This window comes from Parasteatoda tepidariorum, chromosome 5, assembly GCF_982258835.1.
Source record: "Parasteatoda tepidariorum strain Cologne lab strain chromosome 5, Ptep-v5.0, whole genome shotgun sequence".
Classification (NCBI taxonomy): Eukaryota; Metazoa; Arthropoda; class Arachnida; order Araneae; family Theridiidae; genus Parasteatoda; species Parasteatoda tepidariorum.
In genome coordinates, this window is record NC_141759.1 from 870762 (window position 1) to 891781 (window position 21020).

The 21020-nt window shown below is 32.8% G+C and overlaps 1 protein-coding gene across 1 annotated transcript; it reads right to left on the reverse strand.

Moving 5' to 3' along the window:
• Positions 1 to 11924: 11924 nt before the first annotated feature.
• Positions 11925 to 16934, reverse strand: LOC147808467 (uncharacterized). Its single transcript, XM_087165060.1, has 2 exons — positions 16441 to 16934; positions 11925 to 15258 (listed from the first exon to the last, which is right to left on the reverse strand). The coding sequence occupies exons 1-2, from the start codon at positions 16932 to 16934 to the stop codon at positions 11925 to 11927; spliced, it is 3828 nt and encodes a 1275-aa protein (XP_087021186.1).
• Positions 16935 to 21020: the final 4086 nt, after the last annotated feature.

Here is a 21020-nt window from a genome sequence, read left to right on the forward strand (position 1 = left end):
GCTATCTCTGTAAAATGTTTCTACCCGCATTTTGTTAACAAAGTAATTGTTGTAGCATATGTGTTACTGTGAATGACCGAAATCGGTGGTTGTTGACAATCATATAGTCGCTTTGGTAAATGTTCGAACTATATACTAGGCCTAATTAAGTGCCACCGCCTGGTATGCATTTGCCCGTTATACCCTTGAACTTGAACTGATGTATCTTACAGAGTGTCTGTCCGCGGAGCGGACAATTGACTCTTTCATATGAGCTTGAGCCCGTGGGCGCCTGTAATGTTGACAATGGAAAGATGGATAGAGTGGCGAGTGAAAACTCAGAGGCGGAAGTTACAAATCAGTTTATACTAATAGTGAAAGGACCTAAAATATAGTGGGGATGTATACAATTCCTTCAAGGGAGTTATATACTGATATGATAGAGGTGGAAAAAACAAAGTTACGATGCGAAATAAGTGGCAATATAAAAGTTAGGTATAAAGCTAGGGGTGGCATGCTCGCGAGTCGACGATCACCCTTCTGGTCATTTCCTCTCTCTGCGAGCATCCATATATGTAAAAAGGGGGGCTACTATTTATGGTACTTTGACAGTACGCAATCTGAGAGCACGAATGCAGTTATGGGGTAGTGGTTCTTCATATCCACAATTAGTTCTTTATTTAGCAGGGTGTTAAAACCACCTGGGTCTTTGTTTTTTGACTTTCTATAAAAACTAGCATTTAATCTGTTTATAAAATTCATGATTGGGTCCATTTTTAAGTCGTTTTAATGTTAATATTTGGCAGATAGCGAGGCGCACCAGTGATGCGTCTCAATATTTTGTTTTGGACTATTTCAAGTTTATTTATCTGGGTATTGTTAATTATATTACCCCAAGCGGGGCATGCATAAGTAAGGATAGGCCTTAGACATTGCAAGTATAGCAAGCGTTTTAGGTCTATCAGGAGGAATGAATTAGCATTAAGAATAGGTTTGAGACAGTTGTATGCTGCATAGGTTTTATTTATAATATTTTGTACGTGGAGGTTCCACGTGAGTTTATCATTAAAGGTTACACCCAGGTTGGTGGCATTATTAGTGATCGGAATTCTATCATTAAAAAGGATAATGTCACTGTTCATTTTTTTGTGCCTTTTTTTCCTCCTAGTAATCATTAGTTGATATTTATCAGTATTAATTGCCATTTTAGGTGGCATTTGTTCGTTAAGATTTTCAACTGCTTGATCTGGTCTTAATGATCTCATGGCAATCGCTGTGTCATCAGCGTAGAAAGCTAATTATGGTTACTATAGTTAATAGGGAAATCACTAGTGAAGATTAAATACAATACCGGTCCAAGGATGTTTCCCTGTGGCACGCCGGAACGTATTAACCTCTTATTTGATAGTTCGCTGTTGAGTTTAATCTGAAAGGTTCTTTTGGCTAAATATGAGTTTAGAATTTCAATAATATCAAGAGGTATATTTTGATTAATTAATTTAACAATTAATGCTTCAAGCCAGACGCGGTCAAATGCTTTGGCCACGTCTAGCATGAGTATGGCAGTGGATTCATTTTTAAAGATGCCATCACTGGCAAAATCTATTAGCCTGATTAGCTGTTTAGTAGTTGAGAGTTGTTTGCGGAACCCGTATTGTTCTTTCGGTATAAAAGTTAATAGGGGTTCTAATATTGTTAGAATAATCCTTTCTAAAATTTTACCAAGGGTGGGGAGGAGACTTATTGGTCTGAAGTTCTCTGGGTTCCTAGAATCTTTATTAGGCTTTGCAAATAAAAGAACTACGGCATTTTTTCATGCAGTGGGAAAGTATGAGTAAATTAAACAAGCATTAAAGATATTAATGATGTTAATTTTATTAGCACGAAGATTCTTAACCATTTTGTTGTCAATATTGTCCTGACCTGGTGCTTTTCTATTATTTAATTTCTTAATATTATGTTTTAATTCATCTATGGGGATATTATTAAGAGTATTAGAACTAGTATTATTATAGTTTAAGTAATTAAATGTAATCATTAAGCAATCATTATTATTATAGTTTAAGTAATCATTAGAAATGATTTGAATATCATTAGAGGGGTTCGACAGCTCGGTATTAAGAGTAAACTGTTTTTCAATGGTATCAGCAAATATTCTCAGTTTATCATCATTGCTATAAATGTTATTGTCGTTGTAGACAATAGGTTTGTTGGGTGTTTTGATAGTCTTTAATGATTTGCTCCTTCTCCAGACTGACTGATCATTGATGTTTAGGTTTACTACTTTTTCATACCAGCAATCATTCCTGTGTTTACTACACAGCTCCTTGATCTTTTTAATGAGTCTGTTAAGTTCTGTTTTATCTTGTGGATTCCTATATTTTTGCCACTGCTTTCTAAAAGGATTTTTATAACCAATGATCTCCTTAATATTTCTGGGTAATTTTTGATAGTTATCATCAGAATAAATATCGGTTGAGGCATCCTCCATAGCATTTTGAATATCAGATGTGAGTCTATTTATGTTGGTATCAATATCATCTATAGAGGTGGGTTGAGTATATTCATCTTGTAGTATTAGGGTATTGAGATCCCAGTTAATGCTCTTTTTATGTACAATAGAGTTATTATGCAGTCCAAAAGTTGCAATGACCGGTACATGGTCGCTCGACAGTTCAGTCACAGTGTAGCAACTTAGTTGAATTTTGTTGTTAACAATGAAGAAATCTAATAAGTCAATAAATGATTTCAGTAAATTTGGTACTGAGGTTAGCCGCATTCCACAGCATAATTTGGAGTGGTTTTCTTCTATTATTTTACATACCCTCCAACTGCTACGGAATTTCCGTAGTTTCAGAAATCTTCTTTTCCGACGGTAGCAAAATTAATGTCTTAATATTTAAAAAAAAATAATTTTAGCGTAACTTGTCTACTATTACTTATAAAAGTGCAGGTCATATGGCTAGATTCTCAAGTTCTGATAAAAGTTTTATGAGAGATCCATTTGCTTTAAAAATTTCTACTTTGGTTCGCTACCACTAGAAAGAATTATTTTCAAAATCCTCATAAGTTGGAGGGTATGATTCTATCTATCCATGATTAACATTAAAAGTTTCCTCATTTATTCAATTTACGGCTTCACTTAATGCCGGTAATCTGTTAGCAGCGTGAACTATTGCTACTAGTCCGCTGAGGTCTTTGAAGACTTTTTTGGCTTCATTTATAGCTGTTTTTAGTTCTTGGGCTTCGCTGTTTATCAAGGCTTGGGCGTATTATTTATTTTTGTACACTCTGCTTGTGCTTTTATGCAATTGTTGTTTTTTGGAGAGAGGTGAAGCAGGAAATTTTGAGCAGCCTCTATAACTTGCTGGGTGATTTTCACCGCAGTTGCAGCATTTGGGAGTCTCTTCTTTTAGCTTTTTGCATTCACTTGTTAAGTGTTCTTGGCCGCACTTAACACAACGTGGTGGAAGGTGGCATGATGTGGCTGAGTGGAAAAAGTTTTGACATCCATGGCATTGCATCACTGAGCCAGATTTATTTTTATAATTTTCCACTTTTACTTTTTCTAGGTGATAAACATTATAGATATTTTTGAATTCTCCTTCTCTTTTTAAGGTGAGAAGAATTAATGGCAGTTAAATAGTCTCTCCGTTTTTCCTTTTCGTCATTCTTTTAGTGCTAACAATCATAGGAAAACCTTCACTTGAACAGTTAAAGACCCAATCTTCACTTAATTCGGCGGGGACTCCTCCTATAACAACTCGGAGGTTTCTTTCCGAGGGGAGGAGATAGGTATAGAATCCTATGTTGTTTTCTTTTAGGTAATGCAGTATTTGCCAGTGCGTATCATCATTGAATGGCTTTATGTTAAAGTTTCGGTAGGACTCTTTTGCGAGGAAATCTGTGATTCCTTGTTTTCTAGTATGTTCACTGAATTTTTCATAATCAAAATCACCGCTATTTTGTATAATTATAGGGGGTGAATTCTTTTGTCTCCCTACAGTTTTAAATTCCTGTTCCTTAGGAGCATATTCTTCTTGAGTTTCCATAATTTCTGGTATGATATCAATGGGATCATCTGCAGTGGCAATTATTTTATTTATGCTTTTTATAGGAGAAGCTTTCCTCTTTATTGTTTGCTTTTGGATTGGAGTATCTACAGTTTTCTCGTCCATTTCTACCGAGCAATCTGCTTCCTCAATTACATCCTCAACAAGTAAATTAAACTTATTAGTTAGGGGTATTTGATTAGTTTGGATTTTAATAGGAAAGTTAGGATTTTTTGTTTTCATAGGAATTAGATTATCTGATTTTGGATTTAAATTTTCTGATTTGTTTTGACTTCCGCGACCTTCGTGACTCGCCTTAGCTCTACGTGAATTCTTGGATGATCCGTTAACAAGGGCTTGATCGTTGAGTTCCTCAAATCTTGCTTTGTAGTTTTTTAGACTACTTATCTCATCTCCGCATTTTGTAACCTGATTCATAAACTCTTTGATGTAGCCAAATAGGTAATTAAACATCTGTTTTAAAGTTTCGTCTATTTCCATCTGAGAGGTAACATATTTAGTGTTTTCCAATCCCTGATCAATCGTGGGCAGGTCTTTTGAGGGCTTGTAGATGGTGACCTCTTTTTCTTGGTCAGTCTTGTCTCTAAAGTTTATGATAAAGTCACTATCCCTAACCATGTCGGGAATTAAAGGGCTCCCAGGCGGTTCGTGCAGTTTCGGCGTAGCCGTCCCTGTCGGTGCCGCAAGGGTGGCCAGTAGCCCCGCATCCCGTGGCTGTGACTGAGCCGCGCTCAGTCACCCCGGTATACCCTACGTCGATGTTTTTTTAAGTTCAAGTGCTACTGCCCAGCTTGCATTTAACCCGTACTCCGAACACTGATGTTTCTCCTAATCTATCCTTAGCAGATATTAAAATATCGAATAAATATAATGATATCAAGGAATAAATTAATATCAAATCAGATATAACAAATATTTCGGACATTCACCAATGTGACTATGTGATTGTTGACATTCACAGGTGAAAGTCGACATTCTCTTGATTTCGGTCATTCACGGTAACGTGTGCATTACTATTTGTCTTTAATGACAGTGGGTCAAGTTATGCCGTGTGTCTCGAATATTGTTCAGTTAAAGTAAAACGTTGCGTTTTTCTCAAGAAACCAGTTTTTTATTCTAACTAAATTTTAAAATCATTTAAAAATTTCATCATGATCAGTTGTTAGTTAGGCAAAACTGTGCACATTATAATGTTTTTAAAATAAATATCATTTGTAGCTGAGACGGTCTGAGGACTAAATTAAACAATACCCATGCAAATACTTCTCTTGTGATATCCTACAGTAGAATATATCATTTATTTAGTTCTTCACATTATAATTTTTTATTATCATTTTTATATAATATTTTTTATATCATTATGCGTCATTTTTTTAGTTTGTAATATTTTTTAAACTAACTTGGAACAAAATGCTCCTTTCCTAAGCAATTCACTTAAAATATATCTATCCATCTCCTTTTTCAATATATTCAATTTATTTTCTTAACTTGTCAGTTATACTGCGGACAGTGATTTTCATTGTTGTTTTCTTCTAAAAATAAAAACAGTGTCAAATCAAATACTTGATTTTAATTTTAAAAAGTAGCCTATTCATAGACTTTCAATTGTATAATGATTTCAAACGTAACAGATTTTACTACGTCGGAGTTTTGAACGAAATGTGATTTTATGTATTTTTGCATTATAATTAAAAATACTTATTTTAAAAATGTCAATAAATTTTACGCTCCATTTTTCAGAAATGAATAACTTTAACAGTCTTACAGTGCTTCACTGCAGTATCTATAAAGACTTGGGGCATCTAAATAGTGCAAGAACTTGAATTTGGACAAAATTTCTGAAATTGAGTTAAATCAGATTTTTTTCTGCTCAAAAGCAAATTTTTTTCACATTTTACACCACCTTACATCTCACGATATCTCAAGTTTTTTTAAAAATAATTGTCTATAATTTTTTATGAGTGTTTATGATTATATGTCATTATATTACGAGTGATCATGTTTTGAATAACAGACTAAGAGAAGAAATTAAAATTTCATTTTTTATGCATGTTTTTTTCGCAAAGAGAAAGACAAAAATTTTTATAAATTAGCTTTTTTAACTACATTGATCCCTTACTCAGTAGTATATGCAATTGCTTTTAAGATAATAGTTCAAAACATAGTTGATGGCCTTCTAAATAAAATCCTCAAAAGGTTTTTTGTTTTAGAGGATAAAAAATTACTTTACAGTGTTTGGTGTATATGCAAAAAAATGCCTAATTTTTACCTAAAAATGGCCATTGAAAAACAAAAATAAAGTATTACTAATTTTTATTGCTAGTTTTATAGGTTTTCATACATTATAAAACAAATTAACTAGCTTTTTTAAAATTTTATATTAATATTTTTTTATCAAAACTAGTCGGATACCTTAAGGAATCGATTCGCAAAAGTTTCATGATCAAAAGTTGATACGCTTGTTCAGAGGTCGCCAAAGTGGTCTATATAGACCCCCAGGGGTCTATTTAACAAACGCGGGGGTCGATCTGATCCAGGGGGTCGAATGGGGGTCGATCCGAATCGGAAGGGTCGATTGGAGGTCGAAGAAATAATTCTTTATACGCAAATCACACATACCTAATTGAGTATGTAAAATTCGTGAATTTTTTTATAATTCACTTAATATCAGTTTCTTTATAGAACATAAATTAATAAACGTATATTTATTCGGGTGAAACAAGTATTTACGTACCAGCGCTAATTGAAAAATCGCAGCTTCAGTTTCTAAAATGAAATGTCGGTATTAATCATTGGATTATTTGAAATTTGGATTGATTTGTTCGCCGACAAATGAAACGATTCCTATGTGTTTTCTATGCGAAAAAACTTTTGGAAATGACTACATGAAACAGTCAAAAATGAAAGATCATCTTGGTAGGGTTCACTCAGATAAAAAAAGTAAAGAACTTGAATTTTTCAAGAACTTAAAGAAAAATTCACGTGTCGACCAACTATAAGAAGTTTTATGAAGCAGCCTACAGAAGTTGAAATTGAAGGAGGATTAACAGCCTCGTACAAGATTTCGCTTAATATAGCAACCACACTCAATCGCTGAAGAAATTGTTATACCTGCAAATAAAGACGTCATTGAAGACGTAATGAAAAAAGACTCCGTTAATGTTTTAAAGTCATTGTCAATTGAGTGCAAATTCTGTAAAACGGCCTTTCGACGAAATGGCTGAAGAAATAGAAAATACGGTAGTTTCAGAGCTAGTTCTCTATTTAACTTGATGAATCTGTTTTTGGCGTTTCTGCTATTCTTATGATGTACGTTAGATATTTCAGTAAAATTAAAGGACAAGTCATTGATGAATTTTTATTTGTTAAATATCTTGAAACTGATGGAAAAAAGAGAGACAATTTTTTGATGTTTACACGAATATTTAAATAAATATGATATTCCGCTTGGAAATATAGCCGTAGCCACAGAGGGTGTTCCTGCTATGGTAGGGCGTTACTCAGGTTTTGCTTCATTTCTCAAAGAAAAAGTGCCCGGTATACGTACTATTCATTGTGTGTTGCATAGAAACAACTTAGTAGCAAAGTATCTGAGTCCAGAGTTACAGTTTTGTATTCAGTGTATCAATCAAATTAAAGCCCAACCTCTTAAATCAAGATTATTTTCCAAACTTTGTGAGGAAAACGACGTGTTATATAACCAATTACTTCTGCACACCGAAGTTAGAGGGTTGTCTAGAGGTGTATGCATGCAAAGGCTCGTTGAGTTATTTGACTCCATGACCGATTTTCTCAGCGAAATAAACCCTGTTCTGAGTGATAAATTCCGAAACAATAAGAGCCATATTTTTTATTTAGCGGACTTATTTGGAAAATTTAATGATATCCAAACAAAGCTGCAAGGAAAAGATGTAACAATTATCGAAGATCGAACAATACTGTTAGGCTTCCAAGTTAAATTAAATATATTTAGATCTTCATTGCTACGTAAGGATTATCAGTATTTTTCAAATCTGTGGCAATTAGAAATAAAAGAAGAAGACTTGGAAATATACACATGTCATCTTCAAAAATTGACGATTTTAAACTGCGCTTTGTTGATTTGGAAAACATTGACATTCCTGATTGGATTAATGTGCCATTTTCTGCTCAAATTAAAAACGTGGACATCAACCTACAAGATGAGCTTGCTGCATTATTATCAGATCTTGAAGCAAAGACGCTTTTTAAAAATTTAACAATAAGCTAATTTTGGACAAATATAAATATAATGCAAAAATATGTAAAACTTTGCGAAATAGCTCAGCCCTTTATGCTAGCGTTTCCAAGTTCCCATACGGTAGAAGCCGGTTTCAGTCACGTAAATTCAATCTTAACTAATAACAGAAATAAGTTGTGGAGTTTCGAGGGGATTTAAGATTAAAATTGACCACGTTTTAACCCAATATAGCGAACCTTGCAAAAAAATACCAGGCACACCCATCTCATTGATTAAGAAGCAATAAATCTGCAGTTACTTTAGTTATTATTTCTACTTATTTATAATTACTTATTATTTAATAAATATTAAGGTATTTAAATTTCAACATTAATATATTTTTCCTCTAAAACTATTGTTGCACAATGTACTATTACTTTAATAAATGTTTAAAATAATAAAATAAATGTACAAACACAACATCTAATAGAGTTTTATTTCAGTTAACAGAAAATTACTTTTATGGGGATCGATGGAGATTTCGAAAAATTATATAGGAATCGATGATCAAAAAAGTTTGGTGACCCATGTGCTAGTTCAACCTTTATTTGAGTTAAGTAAGCCAATCTCAAAACTAACAACTGCGGGGTTAAAAAGAAAACATATCCGTATTATAATCGAATTACTTTTGACAGTATCTTTCATGTCCAAAGATTCTGTCGAAAATTCTTCAAAGAATTCGTTGTATTTCAGACGTCAGTACTTCAAGAAACTGCTTTTATTTGCTAATTTAAATTAATTATGCTGATTCCTCATCGTTTTGAATTATGTATTTATTATTATTTTTGTACTTATTGTTGTCGTTATTTTCTTTTGAAAAGTGAGATTTTAAGTGTTATCTATGTGTTTCCATGTGTTTTTATTAATCTTGTAGTATATCATGAATAAAATCTTCTTATTACAGAAATATAAAATGTTTTTTTAATTCCAATTTATTTTCTACTTGAAAAAGAAAATTACATTATTGATTAGAAACGTACCGTTTTTTTTATTTTGGGGATAAATTGAAAAAAAAAATCTATATTAGATTTCTAGATATTCTATGAAAGAAACATTGCGATTTTGTGTTAAACTTCCAGCAATTCACTTCAGTTTCAAGCTTTTCTGCTCTACTATAAAACTATTTTCAAGCTAGTTCTCCCAAACTTTTTATAATCTTCTATAATATATAAAGAATTCTACACATACTATTTTTAGAACTACTAGTACTCCTAAATATTTAACAAATAATATAATTATTTTAATAAGAGAATAGTGTTTGCCACGATGTTTGCTTCAATTGTCAAAATGATGATACATGCTATACATAATGTGAAATGTACTACATATTATACAAGATAATATATTATTATAGATGAACTATATCACTCTGATTCTTAATGAGTCTTAATGGGTGAGTGTTTTTTACAGTGTATTTCTTATTATTAGTATTATAAAAAAAATTTAAAATATTATTATTTGTTTTCCCTTAATCTTAGTTTTACTTTCTGGATCTAGGCACACATCTATTTTTTTAAAAGATAAGTATTCAAATGGTATAGCAATACGTGGATTTTTATAAAAGTTGTTCCGATTTAAAATAGAAATTTGTGTAGTAAAATAACGTGAAAATTTAAAAACTACGTTTTTCCATCGAGCTAAAAAAAAGCAAATATAATTTCATTTGTTTGCTACACCTGAACTATAATATATAATTTTTTGAATGACGTTAGATGCCGATTATCGTTGAAGATGCGACTGTATTACGAAAGTAATTTGCCCCGTAACCTTTGTTCTGTGTCTGATAAATATTTGTATTAAGCAAAAGTAATTTTTTTTTGTTTTTGATTTAAAGTGGTTGAAATTTTGATTAACGATATATTTTGTTATATTACAAAAGATATATTACAAAATGATTGAATTATCATCATACAAAGAGTCCCTGTTGAAATTTAAGTACTCTAGATTATTATAAATAATGATTATCATAAATTTAATTTGATTATACAAATTATGCCTGTGGAGGTCAGGAATTGAAAGCATTACCATCCTACACAGTTGACTTTTTAAAAGCTTTAAATAGTTTGAAATAAGTCGGAATTTGGATTGTCGATATAAAAAAAATTGGTAATAATATGTCTGTAAAAAACTACGTGTAATTTGCTAAATTATTGAAATTTGGGATATTATCCATTACAAAGAGCTCCATTTATAATGCTAGCACTCTAAATAATTGGACGTTAGACGAAATTTTGATTGAGTATAAATTTCTCCTTCTCAATAATATAACATAAATATAAATTCTGTTTTGGAAAAGTTGTCAGAAAATATTAAATATTGAATTTATTTTTGAGCTCGCTCGGAGCTTTATGTATGGTTCAAAGCATTCTAGTTTTTCGAAAGAATGGTCTAAATGTTTAGATGAGATCTATTAACTTTGCTGTAATATGGTGATTATTTCTGATTGTATGGATCAGCAAGCGGTTGAAACTTGTAGTGTCGTCAAACAAGATTTGAAAACTTTATAATTCGAGCATTCTTGTAAGTCAAATGGTGGTCGCAAATTTGACAGACGTTAAATTTTCGTTGGCAATCGGTCAATAATTGCAAATAGTACTGTAATCCAGCATAGAGCTTGAGTTAAAATTTGAGTCCTCCATCTAGTCAGAGAATTTCAGTTGATGATAAATTTTTCTCCTTGACGATAATATCATGATAAATTTTGCAGGTAGCGATCATCCCTCCAAATTTCATCGCAAAGTTACCAATATTCCATCGAGTTGAAATAAAAGTTTAATAAAACAAGAAAATTATTTATAATGAGATAAAAATATTTAGTAAGGAGATAAAAATATGTTATTAAAAATAATAATAATAAACTTTTATCAATCAAATTGTTTGTAAAGTCATCAATAGTTTACTCTTTTAATTAAAATGCTCTTCATTTACTTTTTATTTTTAATATATCTTTAACTCAAACGTCGAAAATTCTAAAAAAAGAAAAAAAATACTGTGCATATTTGAAGTTTTCAACATGGTAGAAAAAAATGAGATTGGAAAGTGGCTTTTGGGTATTACCAAAAGATATCATAAAGGAGATAGCTTACCTCCACCAAAAGGCCGGGAACACTTCGTATTAATCCATAGACTTCTATAAATCATCTAAATAATAGCAGTTGAGAGTGAAACATTCAATATTAAATTTTATTCACAATCACAAACATATGGACACAAAATATTTACGGACACACACAACAAAAAAACGGACATGCTTCGCATCGCAGTTCTAAAACAGTTCTCTTTCGAACCAGAGTGTCAGTGTGTGTGGGAGGAGTCGGATTAGCCTTGAGCACGTGATTATCACGCGCTCACTAGATGAAATTAACTGATAGATTAATGATTTTAATTGGAATTTCCAACATCCTCCCACCTTTGAGTTTTAACACCAAGAAACTCAAATACGTTTTTCCAAAACATCAATTTCGTTTTCACCAACTTCAAGAGGAAACAGTCTCGATGTTGATCGTAGAACTTCACCACCTTTTGTCTTTAACTTTACGAGTCTGATGTTTCCATCTCGTGACGTGAACACTTCGATGACTTTCCCTAGAGGCCAATCCAGTCTCTTTGTGTTGTCACTGGATATCAGCACAACATCGCCTATTTTGATAGGTGAAGAACTTCAAAAATTTTCTATCGAATTGTCTCAGCTGTCCCAAATATTCCGAACGAAAACGTTTCCTCAGATCTTGTCTCAATCTTTGACGGTAGGCAAACCTTTTATTCAAAGATTTGCTGTCCAAGAGATCCAGGTCTGGTAGTCCAACTTCTCTGACCTCTTGAAGGAACATGCTGGGAGTAAGAGGCACTAGATCACTTATATCTTCACTGACGTACGTGAGAGGTCGTCCATTGATGATACTTTCACAATCACATAAGACAGTATTTAATTCTTCGAAGTTGAGAGACGTTCGACCTAAGACTTTGCGAAGTATTCGCTTGAGAATTCCAACCAAACGTTCCCAAAAGCCACCCCACCAAGGTGCAGATGGGGGGATAAACTTCCAGTTAATCTTATTCACTGCACTGTTTTTAACTACTGCATCCCAATTAATCTTTTTAAGAAGATTGTTCGCTCCAACCAAGTTTGTTCCGTTATCAGAGTAAACGATAGCTGGTCTTCCTCTACGAGCCACATATCTTCGAAAAGTCTGTAGAAAACTTTCAGTGGACAGTGAAGTAGTCAGTTCCAGATGAATTGCTCTAAACACAGCACAAGTATAAATGACAATCCACGACTTCTGATTTTCTTTCAGATAGAGAGGCCCTGTAAAATCTATTCCTGTAATTTCAAATACAGAAGCTGCTCTTAGACGGTCAACAGGCAATGGAGCTGTTGGAGTTGCGATTGGTCGTGAATCAAATCGTTTGCAAATTATGCACTTTCTGATAACTTTGCGAACAGTCTTTCTGAACTTCAGAATCCAGAACTCTTCTCTGAGTTGGGTCATTACAATCTGAACACCTGCATGACCAAGAGAACAATGTTTCCAGTGAACAAGCTTTTCAACTATTGGATGATCACTTGGTAACACAGTAGGAAATTTGAAATTCTCCAAGTCGTCTTTTAACGAGAGTCTAGTCTTAATTCGAAAAAGTCCATTATCATCCTCAAGAACTTGGAGATTCTGTAGTCGTTTATCATGAGGTCCCGTGAAAGATTCTCGCTGTGCTACTTTTAGCAACGAAATTTCAGTTCGCTTCCTTTCTTCCACAGTTATGTTTCCAAATTTTCTATCATCCTTCTTCTTCTTACAATTATCCAAAAATCTGTAAACCCAGGAAATAACTATTAATAGTTTAGAGTAATCGGAGAAAAGATCATAAATTTTGTCTTCATTTTCTGTATTTGTGCCGCTTACAACTGTTTTTATTTTTTCTGCATTTATAATTTCTTCATCAGGAAAAATATTGGATTTAGGCCAATAGTCAGGATGGTTTTGCAACCAGGAGGGTCCTTGAAACCAGTTAGACTTTGCTAAAGTTTCAATACTGCATCCTCGGGAAGGCAAATCGGCAGGATTTGATTGACCGGAGATGTGATTCCAATCATCTGGGTCGGTCAAAGTTCGAATTTCTTTCACACGATTATATACAAAAGTAGCCCAGTTTTCATTCTTCTTAATCCAGTAAAGCGCATTGCTGGAATCAGACCAGTATCGTGTGGCAACTTTTTCCATTCGTAAACTTTCTTTCACAGATTGGCAAAGTCTTGCTCCTATGTTACATGCTAAAAGTTCTAGCCTAGATACTGATATTGGCTTCAGTGGGGCGACCCTTGACCTAGCCTGTATTAATTGACAAGTAATTGAGTCCGGTGCTTCACTCCTCAAAAATACGCACGCAGCATATGCTTTTTCGGAAGCATCACAAAATACGTGCAATGTTATTTCCCTAATTCCCTCATTTTTATCTAAACACCTGGGGACAGAAATATCATTTAAAATTTTGAGTTGATCTTTCCACTTAATAAATTTCTTAGCCATCCAAGATGGCAACTCGGAATCCCAAGACAATTTCAATTTCCAGCATTCTTGTAATATTAATTTTGGTATTAAGGTTACAGGACAGGTAAATCCAATAGGATCAAAGATTTTGTGTACGGTTGACAAAATATTCCTTTTAGTTACTGATTGATTATTTTCAATAGAATCTAAATCTCTTAAATCAATGGATAAAATGTCCTTTTTACTATCCCATTTTAAACCCAATACAGGAACTGTTTTGGTTTCGATCATTTCAGATTCAAATTCTTCAAAAGGAGTATGCTCCCACCCACGTAAATTAAATTTTGCGGAAGCGAGAATTTCTTGTGATTCATGAATAAACTTAACTAATTCTTCTTTATTTTCAACACTGTGTACACAATTGTCTACATAAAAGGATTTCAAAAGTTTTTGAGATGTTTCTCTATATTCAGAAGAAACATTATTCAAATGAAATTCAAGAGTAGCTCCTAATAAGAAAGGACTCGAGGATATTCCAAAAACAACCCTTTTATGCTGAAAAATTCTCGAATGTTCTTTTTCACCGTTCTGCCACCATAAAAATTTTAAATAAGGCCTATCTTGTTCATGGAGTCCGATTTGCAAAAATGCCTTTTCAATATCGGACACAACTCCATATTTTCCTATTCTAAACCTATTTATGACAGAAGGTATAAGTTCTACTAAGTTGGGCCCCTTTTCTAAACAGTCATTGATAGAAGGCGACTCTTTATCTCGAGCGGAGCCATCAAAGACGGGTCTAACCTTCGTTGTCGAATTTTCTTTAAAAACAGGGCGGTGAGGTAAATAGTGTTCGGGTTCAGAACAATGCGCCTCCTCTATGATACCCTGATCTAACCAGTCATCAAAAATTGTTTCGTATTCAGTAATTTTGCCTAATTTCTTAAGGGATTTTACACAATTTTCGAGTCTTTCCTCAGAAATACCCTTACAATTTTTTAAGGGGGGATGCCCATCAATCCAGGGCAATCGAACTTGATACCTCCCCTCAGAGTCTCTAGTCACGGTTCGAAAAAAATGCTCTTTCGCCGATTGTTCTAATTCTTCCCTCTTTTTTTTCTCACTGGGGTCAGCAATACCAAGTGTGTCTAACCGCCATAAATCTGAAATATTCGCATCATTCACATGACAAGATAGGACGGTATTTGTACTATCTTGTTCTTCTGCCTTATTATTCTTTCCCATTAGAGTCCAACCTAATTTAGTTCCTACGCAAACCAATCCTGAACTAAGTTCCTCTATTCCCCCACTGAGCAGTTTGCCAGCGATGTCAGCCCCAATTAACAAATGAATTTCTAAGGGAGAAGATTGATACAACAACTGATCATTATAACCCTGTGTAGTATCAGTTAAAAATATGCTACGAGATTTAAGTTCTTTTATATGAGGGAATAAATTTATTCTAGAAATATTAGAACAAATTACTTCTTGATCCAATACCTCAAAATTACAATGATAACTATTATCTACATTACTTATATGAACTAAATATCTTCTATGACTTTCTGTCTTTTTAACACCCCCAAATAAAGAATGCAATATAGATTCTTCACCGATAACATCATATTCCATACACGTTGCAGCGTATTTCGATATGTACGATCGCTGCGAACCCGTATCAATGAGAATCCGAATAAGTTTGGTTTTATTATCCCCTCGTATTTGTACTACTAATGTTTGTAAATTAACCTGACGCATGCATGTAGTATTAGTTAAAGAGCTTTCTGTAACGACTTTTTCTTCCGACCCCTTTTCATTAATTTTATTGCCATGAAATTCTTCATTCATTTTACACATAATTAACAAATGTTGCCCATTACATTTCAAACAATTAACTTTATTTTTACAAAAGCGCGCAATATGTCTATTAGGCTTATAACTTAAGCATCGAAAACAGATACCCTTCTCCATAAGTATTTCTTTCTTTTTTTCAAATGGTAAATTCATAGCATATCTACAATCTTGACTTAAATGGGATTTATTACAAAATACGCACTCATCCACTTTCGAATTTGCCAGATGTGAAACGTTTTGTTTTGAGCTATTAATTAAATCAGCGGCAGATATCTTATTCCTCTGGAAGTGGTGAGTCATCGGTTTTCTGTTATGATTTTCTAATCCGAAAGGAGAACGAGCTATCAATAATTTTTGTTCTGATTCTATTTCATTTTTTAAAAAATTTAAGAGATTAGCTAATCTATCATTTCCAGAAATCTCTGTTTTTAATTCACTTTGCGCCCGTTCATATATCTTCAATAAATCGCTTGGCAAACATGACTCAATCAAGGGATATAACAAAATAGCGGAGAAATTATCTTTCGCTACGCCCAAAGATTTAAGAGATCTCAATTGCCCTTCTAGTGTATCGTACAATCTGACTAAGGAATACTTTTGACCTTGAGGATTCGAATTATTTAATACTAAAGCAAGAAGTTCTCGAATATAAACTTCAATCAACAAATCATCCCTCCCAAAACGCTGTTTTAAACATTTAATAATTTCTTCATAATTTTTTCCTGAGGGGGGAAATGATTCTACTAATTGTCTCGCTGCCGAATTTTTTACAGTTGATTGAATTAAATACTGTAGCTTATCGTCATCCTCAATGTCCGAATCTTCGTGTATTTTTTTGAATTGCCCCCACCACTGAAGCCATTCCTTAATGTTTCCATTAAATTGTTTCAATTCTAATTCAGAAAGTTTGAATTTGCGCGGCGAATTAATATTTTCAGTAGAATTTTTTAATACGGGTTCTTCTATTTTCGGTTTTTCTATAATATTCAATCGTCTCTTTAATTTAGTACTGGTTTCTAGAAATCTATCTTCGTACACAGTTATTGCGTCATATTCTAAATCAAAATTATCTTGCGAGCATGTTTGATCATCACTTAAAATGGATAAAAGTTTAAAATCCAATTCTTTCAATTCTTTGTCTTTCTGTTCTAAAAGAACAATTTGTGTGGCCAAAATATCGGGATCATTTTCATTTTCTTTCAATAAATCTAACGCCTTATTCAATGCCTTTGAGAAATTACTTCTCGCTGGCGTTCGTAATTTTCTAACACTCTCAACTGACATATCTAATTCGTATAAAATTTCATAAAGTCTATAAAGTCTAATAAAGTTCTATTCTAGTCTTTCTAATTTCTTAAGTCTATGTATGTCTATTCTGATCCCGGCAGGGATGCCAGATTTTGGGTATTACCAAAATATATCATAAAGGAGATAGCTTACCTCCACCAAAAGGCCGGGAACACTTCGTATTAATCCATAGACTTCTATAAATCATCTAAATAATAGCAGTTGAGAGTGAAACATTCAATATTAAATTTTATTCACAATCACAAACATATGGACACAAAATATTTACGGACACACACAACAAAAAAACGGACATGCTTCGCATCGCAGTTCTAAAACAGTTCTCTTTCGAACCAGAGTGTCAGTGTGTGTGGGAGGAGTCGGATTAGCCTTGAGCACGTGATTATCACGCGCTCACTAGATGAAATTAACTGATAGATTAATGATTTTAATTGGAATTTCCAACAGTGGCGGTCCCGACCATTCCATTATCTTCCTCTTTCGCAACCCTAACGTTTCGGATAGTTTTGAAGCTATTGTCTTAACTCTCTAACTAAAGTTATATGTTAGGAACTCTGGTTTAATGTAATAATTTCATTTTGTTAGATTATAAAGGATAAAAAAAAACATATTATCAATTTTACATTCTAAGATATTTAAACTTCAAAAGTTTTTTATTCATTAAAGGAAAGAACCGTAATATTAAGAGTTCTAATTTAGCTTAATTAATAGCTGTGATATTAGTTGCATACTTAGTGGTAAAAGAGTGACATTATTCAGTAACGTCTGTGTTAATATTATTTCTCAATGTTAATAATAATAATTTCTAAAATACAACAGATGACGCTCTGTGCAGTAATGTAAAAGGATTAATTGCATTCAGTTTCCTGTATGGCACTGCACCATTTCTTGTTTTTGCTATTAATCGAGTTGCTAAAGAGCATATTGTTCTTCTTTTTGTTATTTAAATCGTCAAATGAATCCATAATTCAAATCAGATGCACACACCTTTATTACTTTCTTAGTCCCTGGTTGGTGCTCCAATGTTAAATACGATGGTCTCGAGGTTTTAAAGCATTACAAACGTCTTTATTAACATTTAATAACAAAAACAAGGAATATTGTTCATGGTACAATGACAGAAAGGAAACTGAATAATCCATTTACATTACTTCGCAGAGTGCCATCTGTTGGATCTTTGAAATTATTATTATTATCATTGAGAAATATTATTAACAGCGTATATTACGACAATGATGCTGAAATTCAGGGGATTAGTACATCTAGTCCGCCTTTTGAATAGATCTTCCAGTATTGGTGATCTATTTAGGATTTAATTTCAAAAATGAAACGTCAACCTGGCTAATTCGATATTTTTGGGAATGAGCTTGGCAACAGTCTCAGAAAAAGGGACTACTTCGTATGAGCCCGATCACTCCATTCTATATATCAAATAGTGGACCAATGTTATAAATTACAAATTCACGATGGAGTCCACGAAGGCGTCATATGAATCTATGGCAGAACATAGCATTGACTTGTAGTAGTTCGGCTGATCCAATGAATGGACGATATGTGTACGGCAGCTCCAAGATCCCACTTCACTGGCGTGCAGGAGTACTTTTTAGGCAATGCCACTTTTTCCTTCTTGTCCTTCACTTCTGTACTTATTATTGATTTTATATTCATTTTTTACATATTCATTCTTTCAAGTTGGAAATAGAAAAAAATACTCATAAGGATCTTAAGTAGTGGCAACAACTAACGCTGGCGTTTTGATAAGACAAACTTGAACCATGAAACAAAACTTAGTAAAATAAATATTTATATAAGTTCCTGTCAATAATTCTCAATTTAATACTTAAAAAATTTGAAATAAATGATTCCTTTCTCCCATCTATATATTTGTCAACAAACAGGCAAAGGATTAACAAAGATGGGTGCCGATACTTTCAGAAATATGCAAATAGGATTATTGCAGCGAAGTTTCCGATATCTTTTGTTAAACATCAACAAACACCTTCTCAGAAAAGTGTTAGCTCAGAGTAAATAGAGAAGAGGAATTTCCCGAAATATTTTCTTTTGATTTAAATTGAGAAAAGGGAGTAATGCGGCGAAACTCCTTTTCCATCTTAATTAATCACAACTTATTTGTATAATAAAAGGTATAATCACTATATCCTTTCGGGAGCTTAACTTGATATTTTCATTGAGTGGGAGTACCGAACAATTAAGTTTGGTTGCTTTTATTAGCTTCCTATATTTCATACTTTCCCGCGTAACTGATACATAGATTCTATGTTAATTTTTCCTTTTGAATATTCAATTTGTTTTGGAAAACCCTTCAGAATAGAAACCAATTATTTTAGAATAAACTCATCTTTTGAAAAGGTATTTGTAACATGGGAATAATTTATTCGTTGATGTTTTATAAAAGATATGCAATTTACGAGACGAAAATTGGATTTAATTTTAGAAAATCCATACAAGAAATATTAAGGCAAACCATAAAAATTAGTAGCTAAATGAATGATAAATAATTTTGAAATTATGAGCTGCGAAACAAATAAATTAGTTTGAAGAAAAATAATTTAAACTTAGCAATGCAATTATGTTCTTTTCATATATCACAAACCTGCACAATTTTTCCGGATATTAATAAAATATTTTGTTGCCACCCTAAATGAAACAAACAAAAGCGAAGAGTATTAACATATGGAATATTTCGTACATAGTTTCTATGTAGGAAACAGAGAAAGAACTAATGAGAGTGCCCAAAAAACCCATGATTCAAAATCGTAAACCCTATTTTTGTAAAATATTTTGTAATAAAAGTATGCCATAGTGTTTGAAAGAAAATTATTTCACAAAATATAGAATCTTTCAACATTTTCTTTTTTGCGTATTTCTTTCAATAAAATGCGCAATAATAATGTTACCTAAACATTCAGTATTCAGTCAAAGAATAACATCTAACTGATTGTCTACATAGTTAAGATTAATTTTAAAAATAAGAGAAAAATAATTCATAACTATAAAGTTTAATTTATAGATATCGTCTCGTTAGCTTGATGTTTACTTCACGAAAAAACTTTTATTTCATTTCCTTTCGATAAATTATCGATCACAAACTCGTATCTCCCAAACTTCGTTAGAAACAGAGACTCTCTTATTATACCTAAAGTAACTGAATGCTGTACAATTTGCAGGTCTTCCAAAGGTATCGTCCCCTTCTTCCTCTAGGCACACTTCTTACAATAAATGCTCAGACTTTCTAATCCAGATAAATACATACAAATTTGGACAATTACCCACCAATAAAAAGAACCCACAAATACAACAAAAATTCAAATGAATTTTAATACTGTTTTTACAATATTAAAATTCAAGGATAAAAATTTTAAAAGCCAGATTCAAGACAATTAAAAATTCCATGTGATTAGCGCGAGATTTCTGTAGTCTTCCAGTAAAACACAAGCCACCCAGTAAACACAGAGTACACAAATCAACCTTCATTTATAAGCTAAAGTTCAGTTAGGAACAAACAAATTATTGTATTTCAGATTTCGCAATTTCTATTTTTTAACCAGATGATCAGCAAGGCCGACTTGTTCTTTTTTTAATTGTAAATTGGCAACTCCAACTACTTCTTTGCCAGTTTTCCACTAAATTTTTCCAGTCATAATCGTCTGCCAAACTTTTCCTTTGGAGTTTGGAACTAGTCATCTTTTAGAATCAGCTTCTTGGTACTCAAGAAATTTTAATGAATTCTAAATTCATTACGTATAATCTGGCAAGATGCCAACAACAAACAAAATAATACATGTTAATATTTTCAGTGGAGACTTGAATGCTGCAGAACAAAATAACATACAATGTTAAGCAAATACCACAGATAAAGTCTTAAGGACATCAAGTCTGCTCAATCAACATGGCAGTAGCCAGCATCTAATAATGGGTATTATAATAGTAGCAGTACATTCCATATTTTTTAAAAATTTGAAATCCATCCTTGCATAATAATTCACTTATATGCGATGATATTCTCGATGATTTTTCTCGTATAATTCTCGTATTATGTAT

Bases quoted from the DNA above. Each gene is read 5' to 3' on its own strand.
- LOC147808467 (XM_087165060.1), bottom strand. From the start codon at position 16,934: ATGTCAGTTGAGAGTGTTAGAAAATTACGAACGCCAGCGAGAAGTAAT. The intron at 15,259-16,440 runs GTATTTAATTCA...TAATATTTCTAG, and splicing joins GAGGATGACGATAAGCTACA to AATAAATTTATTCCCTCATA.